Below are 27,204 nucleotides of genomic sequence, written 5' to 3' on the forward strand. Positions count from 1 at the left end.
ACTTTAAGTATTAAAACTGTCCAGTCCAAAGATGTTCCTGTTTAGAGGATCCTGTCTCTTGAACTGGTCCCATTGTCTAGTTTTAGAAATGCAGCATTTGCCATCCTCAAGTCACCATCCCAGTAACTAGATAAGAGTCAACATATGTTGGAAATTTTTCCATAAAAAATAGAGTTAACATTGTTTTTTTCTTCAGCTAAGACAGAGTATGTCCAAAAGTATTTTTAAATGGAAAATTTCTGCTCTAAATGCCACATGGATAGAAAACAGCTTTGGCTGTCAAATCAACCACCAAAGATTTATTGGACATTAACTTAAGAGCAAGGCCCTGGACTTGGTGACCTAGGAGCTTTAAATAATTAGATATGACTAGTCCCTGACCTCCAAGGTCCACCTGAAGAGATAATACATGTACATGAAATGGAAAAAAGACTTTTGAATAATATTTGAATAATATAGACAATATGTGCCATGCAAAGTCAAAGGTGAAAGATGCCTTAGAGCTCAGGTAGACTAGAGGAGGTATGATCAGAGAGGGACTGGAAGAATGAGGACAGCCTGAAGGCATTCTAAGAGACAGGAGAAGAGCAGGGACCATGACTAAGAGGTAGGGAAGTGTAAGACATGTTTGAGGCACAGTGAGTGGATCCTTTTGGCTATAGCAGTAGGTTCCCATAGAGAAGAGTATTAGTTGAGGCCAGATTTTGAGAAACTTTCAATGTTTGGGCTTTATTCAGTAGAATATTGAATTGGTATCAAAGTCTTTTTTTTTTTTTTTTTTCTCCAGGAGTCTTGCTATGTCGCCAGGGTGGAGTGCAGTGGAGCAGTCTCGGGTCACTGCAACCTCTGCCTCTCGGGTTCAAGTGATTCTCCTGCCTCAGCCTCCCGAGTATCAGGGACTACAGGCATGCACCACCATGCCCAGCTAATTTTTGTATTTTTAGTAGAGATGGGGGTTTCACCATGTTGGCCAGGATGGTCTCGATCCATTGGCCTCATGATCCGCATGCCTTGGCCTCCCAAAGTGCTGGAATTACAGGCGTGAGCTACCACGCCTGGCCTCAAAGATTTTTGAGCAGGATAATGACTACATGAAAGCAAGGAAGAGGGAAGGCTAATTTGGTGATGATGTGGGAGAGGTATTGAAGATACAGGGATAGGAGCTAGAGGCAGGGGCTAGAGAGAAGGCTGCCCTAATTATCCAGATACGAGTAGTTAAGGCTTAAACCAGGGTATTGAAAGATTCAGGAAACAGTGTGAGGAGAAGATGATGATTTGCTGGCTGTGGGAGGGGAAGGGTCAAAGGTAGCTCTAAGATTTCAGATTTGGAGGTTAAGGAGAAATGATAGATGGATGGTTTTGCAGGAAAAATGATGAATTTCATTTTATAGGTGAGTTGATTTTGAAGTGAAAGCTTATCAATATGGAAATAACCATCAAGCCATTAGAAATGTGGAACTGAGACCGGGCTCAGTGGCTCATGACTGTAATCCCAGTACTTTGGGAGGCCGAGGCAGGTGGATCACCTGAGGTCAGGAGTTCGAGACCAGCTTGGCCAACATAGCTCTACTAAAAATACAAAAATTAGCCAGGCGTGGTGGCACCTGCCTATAATCCCAGCTGCTGGAGAGGCTGAGGCAGGAGAATCACTTGAATTCAGGAGGTGGAGGTTGCAGTGAGCCAAGATTGTGCTACTGTACTCCAGCCTGGGCAACAAAGTGAGACTGTGTCTCAAAAAAGAAAAAAAAAGAAATAAGGAACTGAATATAAGGAGAGAGTTTAGGGTTAGAAATACACATCTGGAAGTCATATCCTTATGAGAACCAAAGCAGACTGAATGTTAGACATAATACAGTGAGTGAAGACCAGAGAATCAAGGACTGAAGCATGGGGGAAAGTTCACAAAGAGTGTGAACATAGAAAACAAGAAAGAAACACAGAAAAGCAGAGATTGCAGTTATAGTGCCATAAAATTACATTTCTTAAAAAACTTGTATTAAACAATGAGATTAAAATTACAGTGACATACTTCATAAATACTTTATGAGTTGATTTTTAAAAATACACAAATCTCAACTTAGCTCTGGTTTATTTAATGATCCACCTAGAAGCTTTACCTACTATTTATACATAGTCTCTCTCCCTATCAGTAAAATAAGGACAATAATACTATTGTGGTCACTTCACAATACATGTGAAAACTTAAAAAGTCATGAAGTGTGAGAATAATGTCAGGTTTTATCATTGACCTACTTGGCAGTGAGATTTCTTAAAGTCAAGTTGGTGTCCTTTTACCCTCAGAACCTACAAGGATAGATACTTAAAATATGTTTGCTGAATTAATTGATCATAACAGAGACACAAGATACTTGAATTTTTATTCCAGCTCGATTTTTGACTGTGTAGCCTTGGACAAGTTAATTCATGTTTCTGGATCTTAGTTAGATGATTTCCCAGAGACCTGCAGGTTTTACAGGCTGACAGCAGAAAGATTTAGAGGATTTCATGGGGCTTAACTGGTTCAGTACAATTGAACTTATACCCTTGCCTTCTAAACAGTAGCTTCAGTGTATTCATAGAAATGCCTTTGAGCTCGACCCTTTTTTATACTCTTAAGGAGAGCAGTAACTTTTCTTAATAATCAAAAACCATAATTAGTTTTATGTATAAACACATTTGTTGGAAATCTTTTGGGTTCTACAAGTAATTTATACATACTTTTATTTGATATATACAGGTAGAATCATGTTCTATCAAGTGCCACTTTATGTTTCAGTTTGCATAATAAGGCTTCTTCCTTATACCCTAGCCAATTAAAAAAAAAAACTAACACTGATTTAGAAGTTACATTGAAATGAAAAATACAAACTGTTGTCCATTTAGTGCTTGTATTTACATATGTGAGTTAAACCGGTAATAATGCAATGTAACTTGTTTCCAAAAATGTATTTCTGACTTGATTTGCAACAGTCTTTTTTTTTACCCATGACACCACCTCAGGAGGTCCTGATGACATGTGCCCCTGCAATAGATTTTAAACATATAATTAATATATAATTGGGCTGGGCATGGTGGCTCACACCTGTAATTCTAACACTTTGGGAGGCCAAGGCAGGCAGATCACTTGAGGCCAGGAGTTCAAGACCAGGCTATCCCACATGGTGAAACTCCGTCTCCACTAAAAATACAAAAATTAGCTGAGTGTGGTGGCACAGGCCTGTAATCCTAGCTATTCGGGAGGCTGAGGCACAAGACTCTCTTGAACCTCAGGGGCAGAGGTTGCAGTGAGCCAAGATCGTGCCACTGCACTGAAGCCTGGGCAACAGAATGAGACTGTGTCTCAAAAATAAAAATAAAAATTATATAATTAATACATAGTAAAATCTTAAACAATTTGATGAATTTTGACAGTTGTATACACCCATGTAACCATGTAATCAGAAACAAAAAAATAGAACATGCCCATTCCTTCGGAAAAGGTTCCCTTGTGCCCATTTCCAGTCAGGCTCCCCACCTTCACCATCTGATTTCTATCACCATGAATTAGTTTTTATGGCATATAAATGGAATCATTCAATATGTACCTTTTTTTTTTTTATCTGACTTCTCTTGTTTAACCTAATATTTTGAGATTCATCCATATTGTTGGGTATATCAAAAGTTTGTTCTTTTCCATTTTCTTTATATACAAATTTTAAATCCATTCAGTTAATGGGATTTTGAATTGTTTCCAGTTTCAGGTTGTTATGAATAAGTCTACTTTAAACATTCCTATCTATGACTTATTGTTGACATATGCTTTTTTTCTCTTGGGTAAATATCTAGGAGTGGCATTGCTGAATCCTAGGGAAGATATATATTTAACTTCTAAGAAATTTCCGAAGAGCTTCTCAAAGTGGTTGGACCATTTTATACTGTTTGCCAGTAGTAGATGAGAGTTCTATTTGCCCCACATCCTCCCTAGCATCTGATATTGCTAATCTTTTTAAATTTTAGCCATTCTATTAATATTAGATGTGAATCAACATCTCATTGTGGCTTTTATTTGTATTTCCCTAGTAACCGATGATGTCTACCACTTTTTCAGATGTTCATTGGCCTCTTTTATATTTTCTTTTGTGAAATGTTTGTCTTTTATCCATTTTAGAAATCACATTGCCTACTTTTTATTGTTGTTTTGTGGGAGTTCTTTCCTGCATATAAATCCTTTGTCAAGATGTGTGTGTTGTATATTTATTTACCAGCTTCTGACTTGTCCATTCACTTTCTTAATTGAGTCTGTGGTTGAGCAGAAAATTTTGGTTTTGGTTGTAATTGATGAAATCCAGTTTATTATTTTATAATAATTTGTTCTTTTTGTATCTGGTCCCAAAAATCTTTGCCTACCTCAAGATCCTGATAGTGTTGTCCTGTGTTTTCTCCTAGAAACTTTGTTTCTGAGTTTTGTTTAGGTCTGTAATATATTTAAAGTTCATTTGTGAGCATGGAATGAGATAGAGGTCAAAACTTTTTTTTTTTTTTTTCTGGACAGTTAGGTGGTACATACCATTTGGGGAAAAACAAGACTTTCCTTTTGTCACATTGAATTTACTTTGGCACCTTGGTCAAAAGTTCGTTTCTTCATATTTGTGTGGGCTATTTCTGGATTCTCGGTTCTCTTCCATTGCCCATCTTGATGCCAGTATCACACTTGATTACTATAACTTAAGTCTTGAAATCAGGTAGTGTTAGCCCTCCAGCTTTATTGTTTTTCAGAGTTGTTTTGGCTATTCTACATCCTTTGAATTTCCACATAATCTTTAGAATCGTCTTTTCTATATCCTCAAAATAGCCTGAGAATGGAGAGTTTAACAATATTGAATTTCTCAATCAATGAACGTTTATTTGGGTTATCTTTAACTGCCAATAATATTTTGTAGTTGTTAGGGTAGAAGTCTTGGGTTAGATTTATTGGTAGATATGTGATGTTTTGATGCTATTATAAATAATATTGTTTGCTTTTACATTTTCATTTTTTAATATGTTGTTGCTAGTACATAGAAATATAATTGATTTTGTATGTTGCTCTTATGTCCTGCAACCTTACTAAGTCTGCTTATTAGTTTCCGTAGTTTGTATGTTTTTTAGGATTTTCTACATACACAATTATGCCATATGCACAGAACAATTTGACTTTTTCTAATCCTGTATGTCTTTTCTCTTTCTCTTGCCTTATTGTACTGGCTAGAACCTTCAGCATAATGTTGGATATAAGTGGTGGGAGCAGACATTCTAACTTGTTCTCAATCTTAGGAGAAACATGTCTAGCCTTTAGATTTTTAATAAATGCCTTTTATCAGATTGAGGAAGATCTCTTCTGTTCTTTGTTTCTTGAGTTCTTTTTAAATATCATGAATGGATGTTAAGTGTTGTAAATGCTTTTTTCCTGCATCTATTGAAAGAGATGTGATTTTTCTCTTTTATTCAGTTTATGTGGTTGTATATTACATTTTTTTAAATTGTAACCTAACTTTACATTCCTGGGATAATTCATACTAAGTGTGTACCCTATATTTAATTCCCCCAATGTTTGTCCCAAAATTGCTGGAAATTTTAATTTGGCTAGCAGGCATTAATATATAGATATTCTATTCAAGTAGCAACATTTATTTCACATATACTATCCAGTGACACTAAAATAATTACTGGAAAAGCCAATATAAGTAAAATATTGTCCCTACTCTCAAAGAATCATAGCCTATTGGAAAAGTCAGATATGTAGATAATATGTAAATAATGTACAAATATAGTGATAAATCCTTACCAAAAAATTAATGAAATAGAAAAAAAGATGTGTAGTGTCTTGCCTACCCTGTATTGATAAGGAGAAGGATCCTGGAAAAGGTGTTACCTAAAGTGTTTTAAAGAGATTAACCAAGTAGAAGGGATTAAAGGGAGGAAGGCACAGCCTGAACAAAGACATAAAGCTAAGACACACCATTGTGATTCAGGGAAACTACTTAGTTCACTGTTGTTATAACATAAAGTACAAAGTTTGGTATGATGAATGATGAGATTATGGAAGTATCAGCCACATCATTGCAAGCTTTGTGTCCCACATGAAGGAGCATGTCCGTTGTTCTGTGAGTGATGCGCAGCCATTGCCAGATTTTAAGAAAGGGAGAGTGACACGCTCAGGTTTGCATTTTAATCAGAACCCTATGGCAGATGTGTGGAAGATGTATTTGAAAGGGCCAAGACTGGAGGCAGGAAGATAAATTAAGAAAAAAAAATAGGGAAATTTTGCACCTTAGCAATAAGAGAAATGGAGAGAAAGGGTCAGATTTGAGAAATATTTAGGAAGTAAAACTGGCAGGACTTGGTGATGAACTCATTATAGAATGAGTAAAGAAAGAGGGTGTGATAGTTTCATAGATATCTTAGCCTATTTGGGCTTCTGTAACAAAATACCAGAGACTGGGTAGGTTATAAACAACAGAAATGTATTTTTCACTATACTGGAAGCTTAGTAGGTGAAAATAAAGGTGTTGGCTGACTTGGTGTCTGGTGAGGATCCACTTCCTAATTCATACATGGTATCTTCGCACTGCACCCTTATGTGGTGGAAGGGGGTGAGCTAACTATCTGGGGTTCTTTTTATTAGGGTACTAATCCCATTCATGAGGGCTCTGCCCTCATGACTTAGTCATCTCCCAAAGTCTCCACCTCCTAATACACCATCACCTTGGGGGTTAGGATTTTAACATATGAATTCTGAGTAAACACAAACATTCAGGCTGTAGCATTAAGACTGCAACATCAAAGTACCACAAATTAGGTGGCTTAGAACAAGAGAAATTTATTGTCTCACAGTTCTAGAGTCTAGAAATATGCAGTCAAATTGTCAGGGCCATGCTCCCTCTGAAACTCTGGGTAGAAGCCTTCCTTGTCTTCTGGTGGTAAGAGTTGTTCCTTGACTTCCCTTGACTTGTGGCTGCATCACTCCAGTCTCTGTCTCTGTAGTCACATGGTGTTTGCCCTGTGTGTCTCTGTCTTCATATAAAGATACCAGTCATACTGGGTTGGGGCCCACCCTAGGCCGGTATTGCTTCAACGATCATATCTGCAATGACTCTGTTTTCAAATAAGGTCACATTCTGAGGTGCTTGGGGTTACAACTTCAACTTACCTTTTTGGGGGACACAATTCAGCCCATAACAGATGATCAAGTCAAAACTGCGCTTAGTTTGCTACCTAAGGGTCTATAGGGTATTGCCACTGGCAAGATAGGAAACACAAGTATAGATGATGAATTCGATTTTCTAAAGGACATACGGGAAGAGCTGTTTTAGCGATCAGTTCTATAGGTCTGAAGTGCATCTCTTTAAGATAGAAACAGGCTGTTATGACTTATGGGTAGCATCAGTAATTGGCTTCATGTTTTCATGGTTGAGAACATGAGATGATGGTTCACAAAGGAGTTTTATAGCAACTGTTATTCTGGCAGGGCTGGTGATCTCTATCTTGAGCTGTTAGCCTATCGTTCTCAGTAATTTTAGAACCATCAGTTGGGAAGTGTTCTTTATCAAAACTGAATCATTTTAATACCAACCCACAAAAATAAAAACTAAAAAAACGTTTAAAACATCGAATCATTTTAATAAACACCTAAATCACCAACACAATATTTGAAAATGTTGTCAATTTTTCTTAAGACTGATATGGGTAAATATTGTTTTAATATAAAAAATAATGGATGTTAGACATTCAGACATCCTCAATTTGGAATAAACAATATATTCCCTTTTTAAAAATACTCTTTCTCTATATGTTAACATTTGCAACTGTCGTTAACATCTTCATTATGTGAATAAACAAAATAATCATAGTTTACTATTGTTAACATCAATTTTATATTTTTAAGAATGTTTTTAACTTTAAATACTTTAAATATTTGATTTATAAAATATTGTCACACAAGTATGTTCCTTTTGTGCATCTCATTGAATTTAGTACCATCTGTTTGTTTTCTACCAACTTGAAATGCTTCAAAATTTATTTGTCCAAAACTCTAAAACTATTTTTAATTCCTAATTGGATTTTTCTCTTAATGCAGGAAGTCTTGCTGGAGTTGCTAGAACAATGTGTGGATGGCTTATGGAAGGCAGAACGTTATGAAATAATTTCTGAGATTTCCAAGTTGATCATTCCAATTTATGAGAAACGTCGTGAGTTTGAGGTAGACAATTTGAACATTTTTATCATTGACTTACGTATTTTACTTTGGTTTTAGGGAAAACAGTAATATAGTTCTGTTACTATTATTCTACTCGGTGTCCTCTGAAGAATATAAGGTTCATTAGATTATGACTTTTGTATTTTATCATAGAATATAGATAGTCTATCATTTTGACACATTTGTCCAATTTCAAAGTGACAATCCCTAAAAAGGCTATTAAATCCTAAGATTTTTTAATGTTTTCACCACAAAGGAATGATAAATGTTTGAGATGATACATTTACTAATTACCCTGTTTTGATCATTACACAATGTTGGCATGTATGGAAATAGCATTCCCCCCATAAATTGTACCCCATAAATATGTACAATTATTATGTGTCAATTAAAAACAACATAAAACTTCCTTTGGTCCTGCTTATGAAAAGAAAATAAAGTGAAACTTAAAAAGTCCTACCTTACATTCATTTATGTTTTCCGAATGAAATTAAGGCTAAAAGATCCAAAATAGAAATTGAGATTTAAATTAGACCAGTGGTTCTGGAAAAAAAAATTTTTTTTTTTGAGATGGAGTCTCACTGTGTTGCCCAGGCTGGAGTGCAGTGGCACAGTCTTGGCTCACTGCAACCTCTACCTCCCGAGTTCAAGTAATTCTCCTGCCTCAGCCTTCCAAGTAGCTGGGATTACAGGCATGCACCACCATGCCCCACTATCTTTGTATTGCTAGTAGAGATGGGGTTTCACCATGTTGGCCAGGCTTGTCTCGAACTCTTGACCTCAAGTGATCCTCCTGCCTTAGCCTCTCAAAGTGCTGGGATTACAGGCATGAGCCACTGTGATGGGCCTGAAAATATTTTCATCTAGCACCCTCCCCTCTTTCTGTCAGAGCACAAAATAATCAGTGTTGTTTTCACTAAACCTTCACTTTAAAAAGCTGTCAAATTTCCATGTTACCCAGGGAAGAGGCATAGACATGATTGTATTCTTTATAATTCAGCGGAGAAACTAAAGGTGCTGGCAGATGACAGTGGGGTGGGTAATAATACACTAGTAATAGCCCTATTATGAGAATTTTAAAATTTTGACTTGCCAAATAAACTATTGATAAAGTATAGTTAATAAAGAATAGTAGTATCATAAACAGCAATTGCTACCAGCACTAAACACGATTTTTTAAATATTCAAGTCTCTTAGTCCATATCATAATTTCTATCGCTGCTGTACTGGGAAGGGATGATTTAGGATTCAAGCCATTTTTAAAAAGCAAGGCAATTTACTCTTAAATAAAGCAGTTAGGCCTTTCCTTGTTGACAGTTTCTAAGAGTGAACACACATAGATTTAATATAATCTGAGCAGTGTTTTTGTCTCTCCTCCAAAGTGGCTCTGATCAAACTCACTTTTTCTTCCTAGATTCTAGGTCTTCCTCTCTTTCTGCCATACATTTGGTGTAAATGGGGCATGCCTGAAAACTCATAGTAGAATTCAAGTGAATATGGTAATAAGCTGAAGTTAAGTATAGGTCATACAGATGACAAAGAATAGCCTATGAGACAAAACTAGATTTGCCATTACCCCTCCTATCAAAGCATTACATCTGAAGAACCTTTGTAGTAATTTCAAAATAAAGTCCCCATTTTCTGACTCTTAGGATGAAGGAAGTTCTGGCTGTTAGAAACCCAGGGAGCCTTTTGCTACTTAGCCAACCAATAGGGAAGAAAGAAAAATATATCTTCTCTACACATTAAAGAAAATTATGTTTTCTATAGGAGAACTAGTCCTATTTCCTTGGAGGGGTGTAAGGGTCTGTATAAATCCCGTAGCACTCTGTATAGATGAAGTAATTGTGTTTAGGACTGATGTAGCTGGAGCGTGGTAGTGCACGCCTGTGATCCCGGCCATTTGGGAGGCTGAGGTAGGAGGATTGCTTGAGTACAGGAAATTGAGGCTGCAGTGAGCTATGATTGAGACACTGCACGCCAGCCTTGGCTAAAGAACAAGATCCAATCTCAAAACAAAACCAAAAAATAGAACACTGATTTATACTTTTCCAGTGTATCTCTATGGAATGAGCTGAAAACTGTCAGAGATAGCAGCCAAGGTAAGGAAGATTTCCCTCCAATTGAGCTCAATTGTAAAATATAATATGGGAAGAATTTTAGAGAAAGAAGCTTGTGTGTTCTTCCTTTTTTATTGCGGTGACATTTATATAACATACAATTAACCATTTTAAAGTATAGAAGTCAGTGGCATTTAATATATTCACAGTGTTGTGCACCCACCACTTCTTTCTAGTTTTAAAACTCCCCAGAAAAACACTCCATACCTATTAAGTAATTACTCCCCACCCCACTCCCATTTTCCAATAACCACTAACCTGCTTTCTGGATTTGCTTATTGTGGATATGTCATTTAAAAGGAATACAGATTGAGCCTCCCTAATCTGAAAATTCGGAATCATAAATGCTCCCAAATCTGAAACTGTTTGGGCATGGTCATGATGCTCAGTGGGAATACTCACTGGAACATTTTGGATATCAGATTTTCAGATTAGACATGTTCAGTTGGTAAGTCCAATGCAAATATTTCAAAATCTCAAACACTTCTGGTCCAAAGCATTTCAGATAAGGGATATTCAACCTGTAGTATAATATGTGACCTTTTATGTCTGGCTTCTTTCAGTTAGCATTTTTTTTTTTTTTAATTGAGACACAGTCTCACTCTGTCACCCAGGTTGGAGTACAGTGGCGCGATCTCAGTCACTGCAACCTCTGCCTCTTGGGTTCAAGTGATCCTGACACCTCAGCCTCCCAAGCTGTGAGGCGCACACCACCACTCCTGGCTAATTTTTGTATTTTTAAGAGAGATGAGGTTTCACCATGTTGTCCAGGCTGGTCTCAAACTCCTGACCTCAAGTGATCCACCTGTCTCAGCCTTCCAAAGTGCTGGGATTACAGGCGTGATCCACTGCACCTGGCCTGTTAGTGTAATATTTAGAGGTTCATGTATCAGTTGTAGCACATATCAGAACTTCATTCTTTTTTATGGCTGAGTAAGATTCCATTGTATGGATACACTGCAGATTGTTTATCCATTCATCCACTGATGGGCATTTGGGTTGTTTCACCTTTTGTCTATTATGAATAGTGCTGTTGTAAACATTCACATACAAGTTTCTGTGTGGATATATAATTTCAATTCTCTTGAATATATACTAGGGAGTAGAATTGCTGGATCATTTGGTAATTCTATGTTTAACTTTTTGACACCCACGAAGCTGTTTTCCACAGTGGCCGTACCATTTTACATTTCAATCATCAGTGTACTAGGATTCCTATTACTTCATATCATCACCAACATTTGTTATTTTCTGTTCATTTTATTTTGTTTTGTAAAATCCATCCTAGTGCATGTGAAGTGGCACCTCATTGTCTTGGTTTGCATTTCCTTAATGACAGTGAGATTGAGTGGTTTTTCGTGTCCTTGGCTGCTTGTACATCTTCTTTGGAGCAATGTCTATTCAGATCCTTTGCCCATTTTTAAAATTGGTTTGCATATATTTTGTTGTTGAGTGGTAAGAAGTCCTTAAATATTCTGGGTACTAAACCCTTATCGGATCTGTGATTTGCATATATTTTTTTCCATTCTGTAGGTCGTCTTTCACATTTTTGATAGTGTTCTGTACACAATGTGCTCTCTTTTTCTGGAAGTGCAGAAAAACATATCCTTGGGAAATATCTGTGAACTTGCATAAAAGCAGCCCTCACTGCAGCTTACACCATTACTTATTGTTATATTTGCATTTTATTTTCCTCTTTAAATACGTGGATTGTTTATTCTCATGTCTCTCTACCTGAGGGCTGAAGCAAAGCATTTGGCTGCCCTTTCAGTTAAAAATATGGAGACCCTGTAGAAAATAGTAGTTGATAATACAATATTTCAAAATTAAAAATGTCCATTGAGATGTGAATAAAATGAAGCATGATATTAAAAAGTACAATGTTATTGAGGAACAGAAAACCACATACCGCATGTTCTCACTCATAAGTGGGAGTTGAACAATGAGAACACATGGACACAGAGAGGGCAACAACACACACAGGGCTTGTTGTGGGGTAGGGGGTGGGGGGTGAGGAGAGGGAACTTACAGGACGGGCCAATAGGTGCAGGAAACCACCATGGCGCACATATATCTATGTAACAAACTTGCACTTTCTGCACATGTAGCCCCCCCCTTTTTTTTTTTTAGAAGAAATTTCTTTTAAAAAGAAATACAGTGTTATTTTACCATTTTAAGTTCTACCCTTAGACCTAAAGTTGTTGAGGACTGTCTGATTGTCACAAAGGGAGATGAGTAGGAATGACCCCACCAAGACCATTTTGAAAAGAATATACTGGTGCTTTTTATTCTTGTACATTCATCTTGAAGACATTTAGTAATTAAACAAAAAAACAAAGCTGATTTGTATATTTTTATTTTTCAGAAACTTACTCAAGTTTATAGAACTCTTCATGGAGCTTACACAAAAATTCTGGAAGTTATGCACACAAAAAAGAGACTTTTAGGCACTTTCTTCAGAGTTGCCTTTTATGGCCAAGTAAGTGTACTTGAGTTCATAACGTTTTCCTTTTTAAACATTCACCTTTGAATTACTAGTTTACTGTAGCAGCTAGGATTCTGTCCAGATAGAGTGCCTATTACAACAGCAGAGAGCCTCTTTTGTATGTATAAAGTTCACTTTGGTTCTCGTATCTAAATCCTTCAGGTCAGAATACGACAGAGAAGGTTTTGATTTCTGTCAGCTTCATTTTCTGTTAAGCTTTTTAAAGTACATATTAAATATATAGTAGTTAAAACTTTTAAATAAAAAACAGGTAAGTGTACAGGGAAGGAAAAAACCTAGTTTGGAAATCTTCCTCAGACCATATGTTTATATGATTATAAATTTGAAAATTATCAGGAATTTGAAAATTCTCATGTATTTGAAGTTCAAAGGGTAAATACATGCATGGGACTTTTAGTAATATTATTCAAAATGTGTTTCAAATATATTATTACTAGTTATTTAATATATTTTCTTTACATGTTGTGTTTGCTCATATTATTTATAAGTTATTATTTGTTTAACTTTATAATAGTCTTTTTTTGAAGAAGAAGATGGAAAGGAGTACATCTATAAAGAACCAAAGCTCACTGGCCTCTCAGAAATTTCCTTGAGACTTGTTAAACTTTATGGTGAAAAGTTTGGCACGGAGAACGTCAAAATAATTCAGGATTCAGACAAGGTAACACATACCCTGCATTTTGAAATCATTATTTGCTAGTTCCAGGCATTGTACATTGCTCCTGACTTTTTCCTTTTTTAACTGGTAGAGAAGCATGAAAATAGAGCTTTCCAGATAATAAAAGAAAGAACAGGGGTTTTGGAGTCAGAGATAACAGGTTTCAAATCTCTACTCTCTGCCACGCACTAGCTGTGTGACCATGGGGAAGGTACTTAACTCTCTGTGCTTCATCGTTCTTAGTAATAAAGTGGAGATAATAATAGCAGTATTTTCCTCATGAGGTTGTTGTATGGATTAGATGAGTTAATATACGGAAAGTATAATCACTTTCCTGGTACATAAAAAGCATTCGCTAATAATAACAAGCTAGCGTGCTCACTAAAGGGTTAGATATTATCGTAAATGCTATTGTACATCATGATTCTCCATTACATCATGATTAAAATCCTCTTGGAGCACACATTTTACTCTAAGATGTCCCTGGTTCAGTAATAGTGACTGTAGTTAACATTTGCAATGAAGTAGGTTTAGGAGAGATCCTTGAGCCTTGCTCTAAAAGTTATCCATCCCTCTGGGCCCTGCCAAGACATAGTGAGAAGGCTTACATCATAGCAAGAGAGGCCCTTTCCTAGGAAATGCATAGTTCTCTATAGACAGGATTTGGGGGAAGCACTGTAGGAATGCCTAACTGTCCTTAGTTGCCTTGGGTATGCCCAGACTTAGAGCTGATTTTTAAGGGTAGGAAGGACATATAAAATTGAAGATTTGTATCCAAAGCAATATTTACTGAGTGACTATGATAAGCACAGTGCTATGCAGAACACTTAAAAGCTAGCAGGAAGCATCACCATCGTGAAAAAGCCCATGGCTATTGTAAAGACACTTCATTGTCTACCATGAAAATAATCTCTTCACTTTGTAGACTTACATATATCTCTTGGAGATGACTTTGTCTTAAACATAAACCTAAGACATTTAAAAATAGATTTGGTGGTAGTTTCAAACGTAATATATGGCAAACACTCTCTACTTCTTATCAGTTTCACTCTTTTGTGTTGTTTCATTGCATTGAAACAACAGAAGATTTTCTCCCCTTGCAGCCAGATAGTGTTAGACTTGTTCCCACAGCATTGATTACTGTATAAATGGAAAGGTAACGGAAAGTCAGACTTTCTGTGCAACATGCAGTTTTCTACCTTATTCTGCCTCTGAAAACTGGGCCAAAGAATGCTAGTGACAAACCACTATCAGGTGGCTGGACCCTGATGTTTGTTATGTATCATGTTTTAGTAGTTCCCTATAGGCAACAGGCATAATAAGCAGTTCCTGCTTTTAAAATATATTTATTGTTTTCTCAGTGTGCGAAAGTGAAAATTTAAAATACTCTTTTCCCTTGCCAAAGAACAAAATCTGCATAAGGGCAAAGGCAATTTGAAGAGGAATTTGGCAATGTCTTCCAATATTTTAAATGTATGTGTCCTTGGACCCAGCAATTTCACATTTAACATTTTATCTTGTAGATGTACACATATAAATATATATGGTTAAAGTTGTTCACTGCCACAACATTTATATAGCAAAAACCTGGAAGCAGTCTAAGCGTCCATATGGCTGAAGAAATGGTGGTCTTACCCGTATAATGGATATAACCACCTAGGCATTAAAAAGCACGAGAGATTTGTAAGTGTCCATATGAGAACCTATCAAGATACATATTTTTTTCTTTTCTTTTTCTTTTTTTTTTTTTTTTTCCGAGACAGGGTCTCGCTCTGTTGCCCAGGCTGGAGTGCATTGGTGCCATCTTGGCTCACTGCAACCTCTGCCTCCTGGGTTTAAGCAATTCTCCCGCCTCACCCTCCCTAATAGCTGGGATTACAGGCGCCCACCACCACGCCTGGCTAATTTTTGTATTTTTAGTAGAGATGGGGTTTCACCATGTTGGCCAGGATGGTCTCGAACTCCTAACCTCAAGTGATCCACCCGCCTCAGCCTCCCAAAGTTCTGGGATTACAGGCCTGAGCCACTATGCCTTGCCGCTTTTAATTTTTTTCAAGACAGGGTCTGGCTCTGTCGCCCAGGCTGGAGTGCTCTGGCAGGATCACAGCTCACCGCAGCCTTGACCTCCTGGGCTCAAGCGATCCTCCCACCTCAGCCTCTTGAGTAGCTGGGACTACAGGTGTGTACCACCACACTTGGTTAATTTTTGTTTCTTGTGTTTTTTTTTTTTTTCTGTAGCGATGGGGTCTCACTATGTTGCCTAGGCTGGTCTCAAACTCCTGGGTTCAAGCAATCCTCCTGTCTTAGCCTCCTGAATAGGTGGGACTACGGGTGTGTTGCCACCATACCCCAGCTAACTTTTTTATGTTTCTTAGAGACAGGATCTTGCTATGTTGCCCAGGCTGGTCTCAATCTCCTGCGCTCAAGCAGTCCTCCTGTCTTGGCCTCCCAAGCCTTGGGACTACAGGCATGAACCACTGCACCTGGCCCGATGTAAATCTTTTAACTAAGCAATTTCTTTTCTAGGAATTTATACTAAGGAAAAAATCAGAAAAAAGTGCACACAGTTTTAAACACAAAGATGTTCATCAGAACTTTATTTACAATAGCAAAAAGTTGGAAAACAGCCTGTCTCCACTAATGAGAGAATGGTCCAATAAGTCACGTTTATCCATACAGCCATTAAAAGTAATGTCAGTGACTATAGTACAAACTGTTGGCCAGACATGGTGGCTCATGCCTATAATCTCAACACTAGGAGGCTGAGGCAGGAGTATCACTTGAGCCCAAGAGTTCCAAGCTAGCCTCAGCAACACAGCCTCTACAAAAAAAAAATTTAAAAATTAGCCAGGTGTGGTAGTGCATGTCTGTGGTCCCAGTTACATGGGAAACTGAAGTGGGAGGATCACTTGAGCCCAGGAGGCTGAGGCTGCAGTGAGACATGATCACACCACTGCACTTGAGCCTGGGCAACAGAGCAAGACTCCATCTCAAAATAAATAAATAAATAAGCTATGATACCTGTGTTTTTATTGAGGTGTAATTCACATAATGCACAATCAAAACAATGTTTAGTATGACCTCAATTTTCTGAATACATATACATAGAAGAAAGATTAGAAGGAAATATATAAAAATGTGAATAATGGTCATTGCTGGGTAGTAGGATTACAGTTGTTTGTTTTTTTTTTTAATTTTTGTTTTTATTTATTTATTTTTTGAGACGGAGTCTTACCTTGTCACCCAGACTGGAGTGCGGTGGCGCAATCCCGGCTTACTGCAACCTCCGCCTCCCAAGCTCAAGTGATTCTCCTGCCTCAGCCTCCTGAGTAGCTAGGACTACAGGCGCATGCCACCCTGCCCAACTAATTTTTGTGTTTTTAGTAGAGACGAGGTTTCACCGTGTTGGCCAGGCTGGTCTCAAACTCCTGACCTCAAGTGATCCGCCTGCCTCGGCCTCTTAAAATGCTGGGATTACAGGCATGAGCCACCGTGCCCGGCCAATTACAGTAATTTTTAATTTCTCCATATGTTTCTGTAGTCTCCAAATAGATTTCTGTAACTTCTTTATAATCAGAAGTAAGAAGTAAGTGATTTTTAAAAAGAATGAAGACCCCCCTTTACTGGAAACACAATTATAATGGCAATGTTCCTCACTTGGTCTCAAAGAAGTTAGTAGGTTACCTTATCTCCTTTTCCCTTCCATTGAATAGGATTTAAAAAAAAAATAATAAATTAAATTTTTTTAAAAAAACCTTTCTTATTTTATAGGTAAATGCCAAAGAGCTTGATCCAAAATATGCTCATATACAAGTTACTTACGTGAAGCCTTACTTTGATGACAAAGAACTCACAGAAAGAAAGACCGAGTTTGAAAGAAATCATAATATCAGCAGATTTGTTTTTGAGGCCCCTTACACTTTATCAGGCAAAAAACAAGGCTGTATAGAAGAACAGTGCAAACGCCGTACAATCTTGACAAGTAAGTACAGTTTTACATGTTAACTTCTTATTTGTCTTGGTCTTTTTCAGTATACACGAGTAGCAGCTGGCCAGCTGGACCATATAACTGAAATTTTAATTATTATTTGTTCTGCTGTTCAGTTACAAGTTAGCACAAGCACGTCCATGTGATAAACCATCATTTTTCCATATGTCATCTATGATTGCCCAGAGGTGTCTCATAAAGAGAATTTCTCTCTGAATCCTGAAGTACTATATGGGACCCTCAGTCATCTTCTAGATAAAGCACGGGGAGAGTTAAGCACAATAGAGTTTTTTCTTTAATTTGGCTATTTGAACAAATGATTTTCTAAAGACAGTAAATCAATCTTAACATTTTAATAGCTTCAAACTCGTTTCCCTACGTGAAGAAGAGGATTCCTATTAACTGTGAACAGCAGATTAATTTAAAACCAATTGATGTTGCCACTGATGAAATAAAAGACAAAACTGCAGAGCTGCAAAAGCTTTGCTCCTCTGCTGACGTGGACATGATTCAGCTCCAACTTAAATTGCAAGGCTGTGTTTCTGTGCAGGTACGCTGGTCGTCCAACATGTGTTAAATGTTTCTTGATGTTTCTTTTGCTTTTATAAGGGCACAGAGCAAGCATTAATTGTAATTGTGTGTTGGGCACTTACTGAGTGCAAAAACCTGTGCATTATTTTTTATTCACCTAATGAAGATATTACATTGAATTTTTATAAGTTTTGTGTTATGTCAGAGGACTTTAACATAAGTCTGATGACTGTAGCGAAGCCCTGTATGTACATATCAGAAATCACTCACTAGAATATCATCTTTGTAGATTATTTTCTTTAGTGAATGGTTTTTCGAAATAAACTTGTAATAAGCATATATTTCTCAGATATGGATTTCTTGTATATTTTTGGATTTTTAATAAAAAAGAGAAATGCCAAAACTTCTTTGATTATTGCATTCTGGAAACACTCTAATTTTTCTTCTATTGTAATGTAGGTCAATGCTGGTCCATTAGCATATGCAAGAGCTTTCTTAAATGACAGCCAAGCTAGCAAGTATCCACCTAAGAAAGTGAGTGAGTTGAAAGACATGTTTAGGTAAGTGGTTTATAGTTTTCAGGTTAGACCCGTATTCTTTTTCTCTATTTTCTTCTTTTAAAAAACAGCAAAGTATTGACCAAATGATACCCCTCCAAAAAGGGATATTCTCTGTGGTCTTTTACAATGTCTAAGTGACCTCCTAAGGGCACTTTAAGTAATGAGAAAATGTGTGATCTGTTTCATCCTGCAGGACGTTAACAATACCCTAGTGACCCAAGAGATTAAATCTTCCAGTTTACTATATTGCTTTGGATATTTTAAGTGACACAAACACAAGCCTATGTTCCTTATGTGCTTTCCTTCTTCACCCAGTTGACCTCCTGTTACAGCATGTCAGACCATTTGGGGTAGGAATAGAAGTGGGGCAGGAAAGATTGCATATGCTCACTCCAATCCCCTGTCCTTACTTCCACTTGGACGCTGCCAAACTAGGGCATGCAATATCTTGTCTTCAGTGAGCAGCTCTGTAAGCTAAGGCATGTATGAATGCTCTTACATTAGAGAAATCTCTTTAATATATAAAAGTTTTCATTCAGAAGAAGAGAAACAGTTGAGTAATATGGACTAAGGAGAAAGATGATAACCTATCCACTCATTTGCTCCCGACTTATTTTGTTTACTTTTCCTGTCTGTGTTTTATCAGCTGTTCCAGGGTGCAGAGTAACTAGTAGTCATTCATTCACCAGTATTTATTAATGCCTGGTACATGCAAAAGACTATTAGTTGCTATGACAGGGATATAAAACAAATGGACAGTGAAGTACTTTGTCCCCTAAGACCTACACTCTAATTGTGGACATTAAACATAAACACATGAAATAATGGAAAAATACTTTTATGATAGGTCATCAACTCTCTGTTCTCCTTAGCAGCCCAGGGAAGATCCTTCATACCTGTACCACCCAGCACTGTACTAGCCACATAGTAAGCTCAAAATAAATTCTTTTTGAATGAATGACTCATTATCTACAGGTGCAAATTAATGTCAGCACAACTTTAGCTGATAGAATGCCAAGTAAATGATTGAGCAAGTAGGCTTTCCAGAGGGTATGTGTTTTGAGCCAAGTCTTGAAGGAGATAAGAAACAAAACCATAAGGCAAAGGTGGAAAGGAAAGAAGGCATTTCAGATTTAGGAAGAGACATTAATAAATGCATGGTGAGAAAAGAGAGGATTCTGATCTTCTTTCTAGGCGAGCCATGGCTAAACTGAGTTACCAAGTGGATTGTCAGTGAGACTTCCTAAGAATAAATAATAAAACCTTTATCTTTGATATTCATCCATAGGAAATTTATACAAGCATGCAGCATTGCACTTGAACTAAATGAGCGGCTAATTAAAGAAGATCAAGTTGAGTACCATGAAGGGCTAAAGTCAAATTTCAGAGACATGGTAAAAGAATTATCTGACATTATCCATGAGCAGGCAAGTATTAGGGTGACTGAAACTGAAAACATGATCTGCGGGTCCCGAAATTGTTGCTTAGCAAAATATAATGGTTCAAAATGCATAACCTTAAAGTCTATATTTTAAATTTTTTCCATATTATCTTTAATCATTTAAGTGATACAATACAAATAAAATTTGCAGCAATTGTCTGAAGTGGTTAGTGATGCGATTATCAGTAAGAAACCATTTTGTTTTTTGTGCTCCAGTGTCATTAGAAGCGAGAGGTTGAACTGAGGTATACCATTATCAAATAGACTACATAGTTTGTTTTTAGAAACTATCTAGTTGATGAGTTTCTATTCCTCATAATGCACAGAAAAAGCAGCAAAAATTCCTCCTTCACAAAAGATGTAAGACAATTGCGCATGCTATTTTAAGTGAATATCTACTAGATTACAGTTATTTCATTTGCATGCGGCTGCATGACCTAGTGTTGAACTCTAAATTATTCAAATTGAAAACAAATTATTCAGTTTACTGTTATTACTGTGATCAAGATATTCTGAGTGGCCATTTTATAAAATTTTGTTTTCCTTTTGAAGCATGGATTTTTCAAATCTCACTTGTCTGTATCAGTTATTCCTATAAAACATGGCTATTTCTCTTAGATATAGAGACCAATAATTTAGATGCTTAATATTATGTATTGATAGCTAACCAAGAAAACTCTTAGTTTCTATTGGCTTATATTTATGCAAGCCATCCTGTCATTATGAACCATACTTGGGTGTGCCTTACTTTTGGCAAATGTTGACTTTATAGTGAATCGAGTTTCATATCAAAGAGAGCCACTTTGTAGTCATACACTTTGAGGCATATATTAATACTGAAAAATAAGACAAGTGTTAATGTGTACTGAAATTTGAAATATTCTCTTGAGCTCCATAAACGATTACTTGACAAAAAGTCATGGCTGGATATTTCTAGTCCCCTTTCAATGTAATCTGTTACAGAATACCAGAGTATATAGTCCTTTCAAAAAATTCAATCTTTTGATTTTTTTTTTTCTTTCTTTTTTTGAGACAGAGTCTCACTCTGTCGCCCAGGCTGGAGTGCAGTGGCGCAATGTCAGCTCACTGCAGCCTCCGCCTCCTGGATTCAAGTGATTCTTCTGCCTCAGCCTTCCGAGTAGCTGGGACTACAGACACGTGCCACCACACCTGGCTAATATTTTGTATTTTTAGTAGAGATTAGGTTTCACCATGTTAGCCAGGATGGTCTCGATCTCCTGACCTCGTGATCCACCTGCCTCGGCCTCCAAAAGTGGTGGGATTACAGGCGTGAGCCACTGCACCTGGCTGCTTTTGATTTTTAAAAGGATTTATATTGTCATAAAGCTATAAATTGCAGTTTTCTTAGATAGAGTTGGGGGTGGTCATTGTAGCATCTGTTGAGTATGTTTCGTAATTTCTTAGCAATAAGTACCCTCCTTGCCTGTCACATCTGACCAGCATAGATAATCAATTATTCATCTCTTAATATTCTAGTATGCTTTCAGATTAGTGTCACAAGTTAATATTTTTGTAAGAGGAAATTTCTCTATTATAAATTTTATTTAAGCCTTATGATTTGTAGCAACACAAATGGTATGTCTCAGTACTGCCACTATAGATCAGTCTGTGGGCTTAATACTGAAGTTTCACAACTAACTTGAGAACCAAGTATTGAAAGCTTGAGACCTGTGTTAGGACTTTATGGTAAAGAGACTGGATATAATGTATTTACCATTTTTTACCTCAATCTACTTTAAGTACAAGATTTCTGTTGCCTTTTCTTTGGATTACACAAAATGGATCATTTAAAAAATATTTAAACTAATATGAGTATCTATGTTTATATACTTATTGGAATACAATCTTTAAATTTTATATTTATAAAGTTCTTCCTTTCCAAGAAAAATCTTCTATATCAATTAGCTTATACAATTATAGTGTGTCTTTAGAAATGTGCACTTCAGACTTTTATCTTCATTTGCTATTATTTTCAAGTCTCCAGGGAAGGAACATGGGTATCTGCATGTTTCAAAAGTCCCATAGATGATTCTGAGAACCACTGTGTTAGATCATTCATAAACTCATATCAGAGTCTACCGTTTAGAGCTCTTGTTATAACCATCCGTTAAAAAATATTTTAAAGATTGTGTTACCTCGCTTTTTGTTGAATTTTGTATTTTACAGTCTTTGTTTTTCTTAATGAGTAACTAGGTATTTTCTGCTTTTTTGATATGCTGCCTTTGTAATACAGCTGTGAAGACTTAAGTCGGTAATGTTATTCTTTGCTCCCTCTGCTTTCTGTCTTTTTAAATAACTAAGTGTCAGTGATAAATTGAAATATGCCTGCAATTTCATATACACATTCTATTTTTGGCAATGGCTTCATGATAACCATGCTGATTTCTTTTGTTTTAGATATTACAAGAAGACACGATGCATTCTCCCTGGATGAGCAACACATTACATGTATTTTGTGCAATTAGTGGTACATCAAGTGACCGAGGTTATGGTTCCCCAAGATACGCTGAAGTGTGAGGAAATGCAGATGTACGTGACAATGAGACTGACCTTTCTCAGGAATATTTGGAGCTGTGCAAATGTTAAAATTTAAAGATTTGATATACATGGAGTGTTTCTTCTCGACACCAAAATTTTCATGTGTTCCAACAGGGTGCTTACGTATTTGTAAATAAGCAACTTGAAAGTGCCTGGAAAATTGCACCACTGTGCTTGGTTTGTACTTTTTTAGGTAAATCTATATGCTGAAAAGTAGAGCTCAAAAACAGTAGTTCAATTTGCTTAATTATTGCTTAAAATAATAATGGTACTATGTAAAATTGTATAATGGAATACAATAAAAGGTAAAACTTATTTGTAATTAGAAGTGAAAGAAATAATACTTTGAACTTAGCATTTTTCTTGACAAGAAGCTCAACTCATTATCATAGTAATCTTTGGTAGGAGGAGAAGAAAATTGGTAACATTTCCATAATACATGGACATTTAAAATTGGGGAGATCATTTGAATCCTTGCCAATTAGTAGTCAAGGCTGGGCTAAAGGAACTAAAAGCATTATTTAACAGGAAAATTTCAAAAGGAAAGGATATACTTATAAATATACCAAGCTTAGGCTGGGCGCGGTGGCTCACACTTGTAATCCCAACACTTTGGGAGGCTGAGGCAGGCGGATCATGAGGTCAGGAGTTCAAGACGAGCCTGACCAACATGGTGAAACCCCTTCTCTACTAAAAATACAAAAATTAGCCGGGCATGGTGTTGCATGCCTGTAATCCCAGTTACTAAGGAGGCTGAGGCAGGAGAGTCTCGTGAACCCAGGAGGTGGAGGTTGCAGTGAGCCGAGATCACGCCACTGCACTCCAGTCTGGGCAACAGAGTGAGACTCCATATATATAACATACATATAATAGTAAGCTTGAGATAACATATATATATGTTATGATCTGATGATGCCAGGTAATCTTGTAGGTCTCCCTTCTACATACAAGACATGCAAGGGATTTATACAGGGCAAGCAGCATTTGTTGCCAAAGCTTTATCATCTGGGGCCATCTACAAAGCTAAACAAAACATTCCTGAGATTACAGTCAGTACATACCACAGAACTTCAAAACTTTGACAGCAGTCTGAGGTAGGAATTTGTAATGATTATTTTCTTCAGTTATAAAATTAATAAACATTTTGATTAGAACTTAATGGTCGCAGCATGTCTTGGGTCAATGTACAAAACCACCACAGATTTGGCATACTAGCTTGGGATTATATTTCTATCTATGAAGAAATCTCAGATTGCCTAAATAATTCGGAGAAACCAAGATGTGAATGATGTTTTTAGCTTGAAGAATTCATATAATTTTGGCTACCTTCTATGGGAACTTCAGATTCTAGACTTCTTTTTTTTTTTTTTTTTTTTTTTTGAGATGGAGTCTCGCTGCAATGCCCAGGCTGGAATGCAATGGCGTGATCTCAGCTCACTGCAACCTCCACTTCCCAGGTTCAAGCGATTCTCCTGCCTCTGCCTCCCAAGTAGCTGGGACTACAGGTGTGCACCAGCACGCCTGGCTAACTTTTATATTTTTAGTAGAGATGGTGTTTCACCATATTGGCCAGGCTGGTCTCGTACTCCTGACCTCAAATGATCTGCCTGCCTCGGCCTCCCAAAGTGCTGGGTTTACAGGCATGAGCCACCATGCCCAGCTTACACTTATTTTCCTTATGTGGTTTAGCCTATTTTACAGATTAAAAAAACAGTCACTGAAATATAAATGGATTCCACGGGGCCTTGGCTTTTTGAGCACTTTTTGATCAAGTAAATCCTAGAGATTATGCTCCTGGCCTGGCCATTTTTCTTTTCACTTTTTTGGGGGGACCATTTTTTCTTTCTTTCTTTCTTTCTTTTTTTTTTGAGATGGAGTCTCGCTGCAATGCCCAGGCTGCTGGAATGCAATGGCGTGATCTCGGCTCACTGCAACCTCCACCTCCCAGGTTCAAGCGATTCTCCTGCCTCAGTCTCCTGAGTAGCTGAGATTACAGGTATGTGCCACCACCCCGGCTAATTTTTGTATTTTTAGTAGAGACAGGGTTTCACCATGCTGGTCAGGCTGATCTCGAACTCCTGACCTTGTGATCCACCTGCCTCAGCCTCCAAAAGTGCTGGGATTACAGGTGTGAGCCACCACGTCCAGCCCATTTTTTCTTTATATGTCATTTTTAAGCTTTCAGGAGAGCATGAACTTATTTATTAAAAGTTAATTTTGTATTTTAATAGGGGACTCACAAGTATTTCTGAGGCAGTTTATAATTCCTTAATATCTTAAAGTAACCTGTAGAGTTAGTTTCACCTTTAAAGTGATTGTATTTGGTATGTATGTGTGAGGAATTATCACCTCTAGTAAATGCTGCAATCTGAAAGTTTGGCATCTTGAGGAGACTCCAGCACCCTTCTGTCTGTAACTAGTCCCTGTCACAGCCCCCAGCACAGCAATATGCACTGTGGGTAGATTTTTTTAATGTAATAAATGGCCCCTATTGCCAAGGATCTTGCAGTCTAGTTGAGAAAGCAAGATACACAAAATTAAATAGTACAAGAATTAACAATGTAAGACAGGAAAAGTCATATATGAGTATTGCCAAATGAATGACAGCATTCATAACTCAATCACATTCAAAGAAGGAGAGATCACTGTGAATTGCAAATGTTCAGGGAGGGTTTAGTGAAGAAAAGTTAAGCTTTGAACAGGCTTCCAAAGAGGGAGAGGGGAATTCTAGGCAGGAGGAACACCATAAGCAAAGGTGCAAAAAGAATTTGTGGAGGTTCAGGGGATGGTAAGGAGACCAGTTTTGTCCAAGAGGTGGTAGATGATAAATGTAGAAAATACAGGCTGTGCGTGGTGGCTCATGCCTGTAATCCCAGCACTTTGGGAGGCTGAGACAGGCAGATCACTTGAGCCCAGGAGTTCAAGACCAGCTTGGCCAACATGGTAAAACACCATCTCTACTAACAATACAAAAAAAAAAAGTTAGCCAGGCATAGTGGTACACACCTGTAATCCCAGCTACTTGGGAGGTTGAGGCACAAGAATCGCTTGAACCCGGGAGGCAAAGGTTGCAGTGAGCCTAGATCATGTCATTGCATTCCAGCCTGGGCAGCAGAGTGAGATTCTGTCAACAACAACAACAAAAAAAAGAAGAAGAAAGAGAGAAAGAGAGAGAAGAAAGAGAGGGAGGGAAGGGAAGGGAAGAGGGAAAGGAAGAAAGGAAGGAAAGAGGGAAGGGAAGGAAGGAAGAAAGGAAAATACATTTGGACGGAGATTTTGGAAGGTGTTGAATACCAGGCTAATGGTATTTGGAGTTTACTCAATAGGCATGGGAGAGCTAGCCAAGGTTTTTAAACAGATTACTTAATTAAATGTTATTTTTGGAAATGTAATCTTTTATATTGCTGCCAGATGTATTTGAGGTAGAGAGAGATGGAAATTAGGAAACCAGTTACATAGATATTGCAATGAACTAAATTCAATAAACCTCTAGATGTGAGGGATACGGCAAGAATGGAGAAGAAAGGACGAGTCCCAGAGACATTATGTGGAAGGACTAGATAAGACTCGTTGGATGGCCAAGGGGGGGGAAAAAAAAAAAAGAAATGTGAAAGATAATTTTGTGTCCTGTGACCAGTGAGTTTGCACAAGTTCACTAGATTTATTTTTCCAACTTTCAGACTAAAGGTAGCAAGCTGTAGAGAACAGGGTGGGCTCGAATAGAGAAAGCTAGGTAAATCTGTTTTTTAAACACTACATGTATTAGACATTAAAGTGTATATAGTTCAATTATTTCTTGAAGTGATTTGTCCTCTACAAATTAATTCACACCAAAGAATACATTTCTGCTATACTGATTGTTTTGCAGTTAAACTTGAGTCCAATTTCCCCTGGAAGTTGTTGTTTTGATAGGCTTTGAACATACTGTGAAATGTGATTAAGTCACCCTTGGTAGTGTTAGTTTATCACTATGGTGAAAAACCATAGAGAAAATAAGAAATTCCATGTAAATTTTCCTAGTAACCAGTTGTCACCTATGGCATCATGTATATAGATGGGATTGTTATTGTTACTGTATTTATATGATTTGGCTGCCTATCAAAATATTACATATTTTCAAAAGTGAAACAGAAAGCATCAGTGGTAGTAATGTCCTTGGAACCTTGACCAACAACACATCATCCTAGAACTAGAGATGATTCTAATTTAGTTTCTTACTAGAGACCGGGCGCAGTGGCTCACGCCTGTAATCCCAGCCTTTGGGAGGCTGAGGCGGGTGGATCACGAGGTCAGGAGATCGAGACCATCCTGGCTAACACGGTGAAACACCATCTCTACTAAAAATACAAAAAATTAGCCGGGCATGGTGGCAAGCACCTGTAGTCCCAGCTACCCAGGAAGCTGAGGCAGGAGAATGGCGTGAACCTTGGAGGCAGAGCTTGCGGTGAGCAGAGATCGCGCCACTGCACTCCAGCCTGGGCAACAGAGCAAGGCTCCATCAGAGACAGAGAGAGAGAGAGAGAGAGAGAGAGAGAGAGAGAGAGAAACAGAAACTAGATAGGTCATCATAATAAGAACCCACATTTAAAGAAAACACACATTTTGTATCTTTTTTTCTTCTAACTT

General features: G+C 37.4%; 1 protein-coding gene across 1 annotated transcript in view; it reads left to right on the top strand.

The window, feature by feature from the left end:
• The window catches only part of DOCK11 (dedicator of cytokinesis 11), a 205,198-nt gene extending 182,298 nt beyond the window's left edge, over positions 1-22,900 (top strand). The window contains exons 46-53 of the mRNA XM_011977202.1: positions 8,096-8,218; positions 12,701-12,814; positions 13,356-13,502; positions 17,271-17,481; positions 17,847-18,037; positions 18,478-18,578; positions 19,867-20,005; positions 22,438-22,900. Of these exons, the coding sequence (XP_011832592.1) occupies positions 8,096-8,218; positions 12,701-12,814; positions 13,356-13,502; positions 17,271-17,481; positions 17,847-18,037; positions 18,478-18,578; positions 19,867-20,005; positions 22,438-22,557 (1,146 nt within the window). The 3' untranslated portion in view covers positions 22,558-22,900. The remainder of the gene's footprint in view (positions 1-8,095; positions 8,219-12,700; positions 12,815-13,355; positions 13,503-17,270; positions 17,482-17,846; positions 18,038-18,477; positions 18,579-19,866; positions 20,006-22,437) is intronic.
• Positions 22,901-27,204: the final 4,304 nt, after the last annotated feature.

Source organism: Mandrillus leucophaeus, unplaced genomic scaffold (genome assembly GCF_000951045.1).
Source record: "Mandrillus leucophaeus isolate KB7577 unplaced genomic scaffold, Mleu.le_1.0 Scaffold174, whole genome shotgun sequence".
NCBI lineage: Eukaryota > Metazoa > Chordata > Mammalia > Primates > Cercopithecidae > Mandrillus > Mandrillus leucophaeus.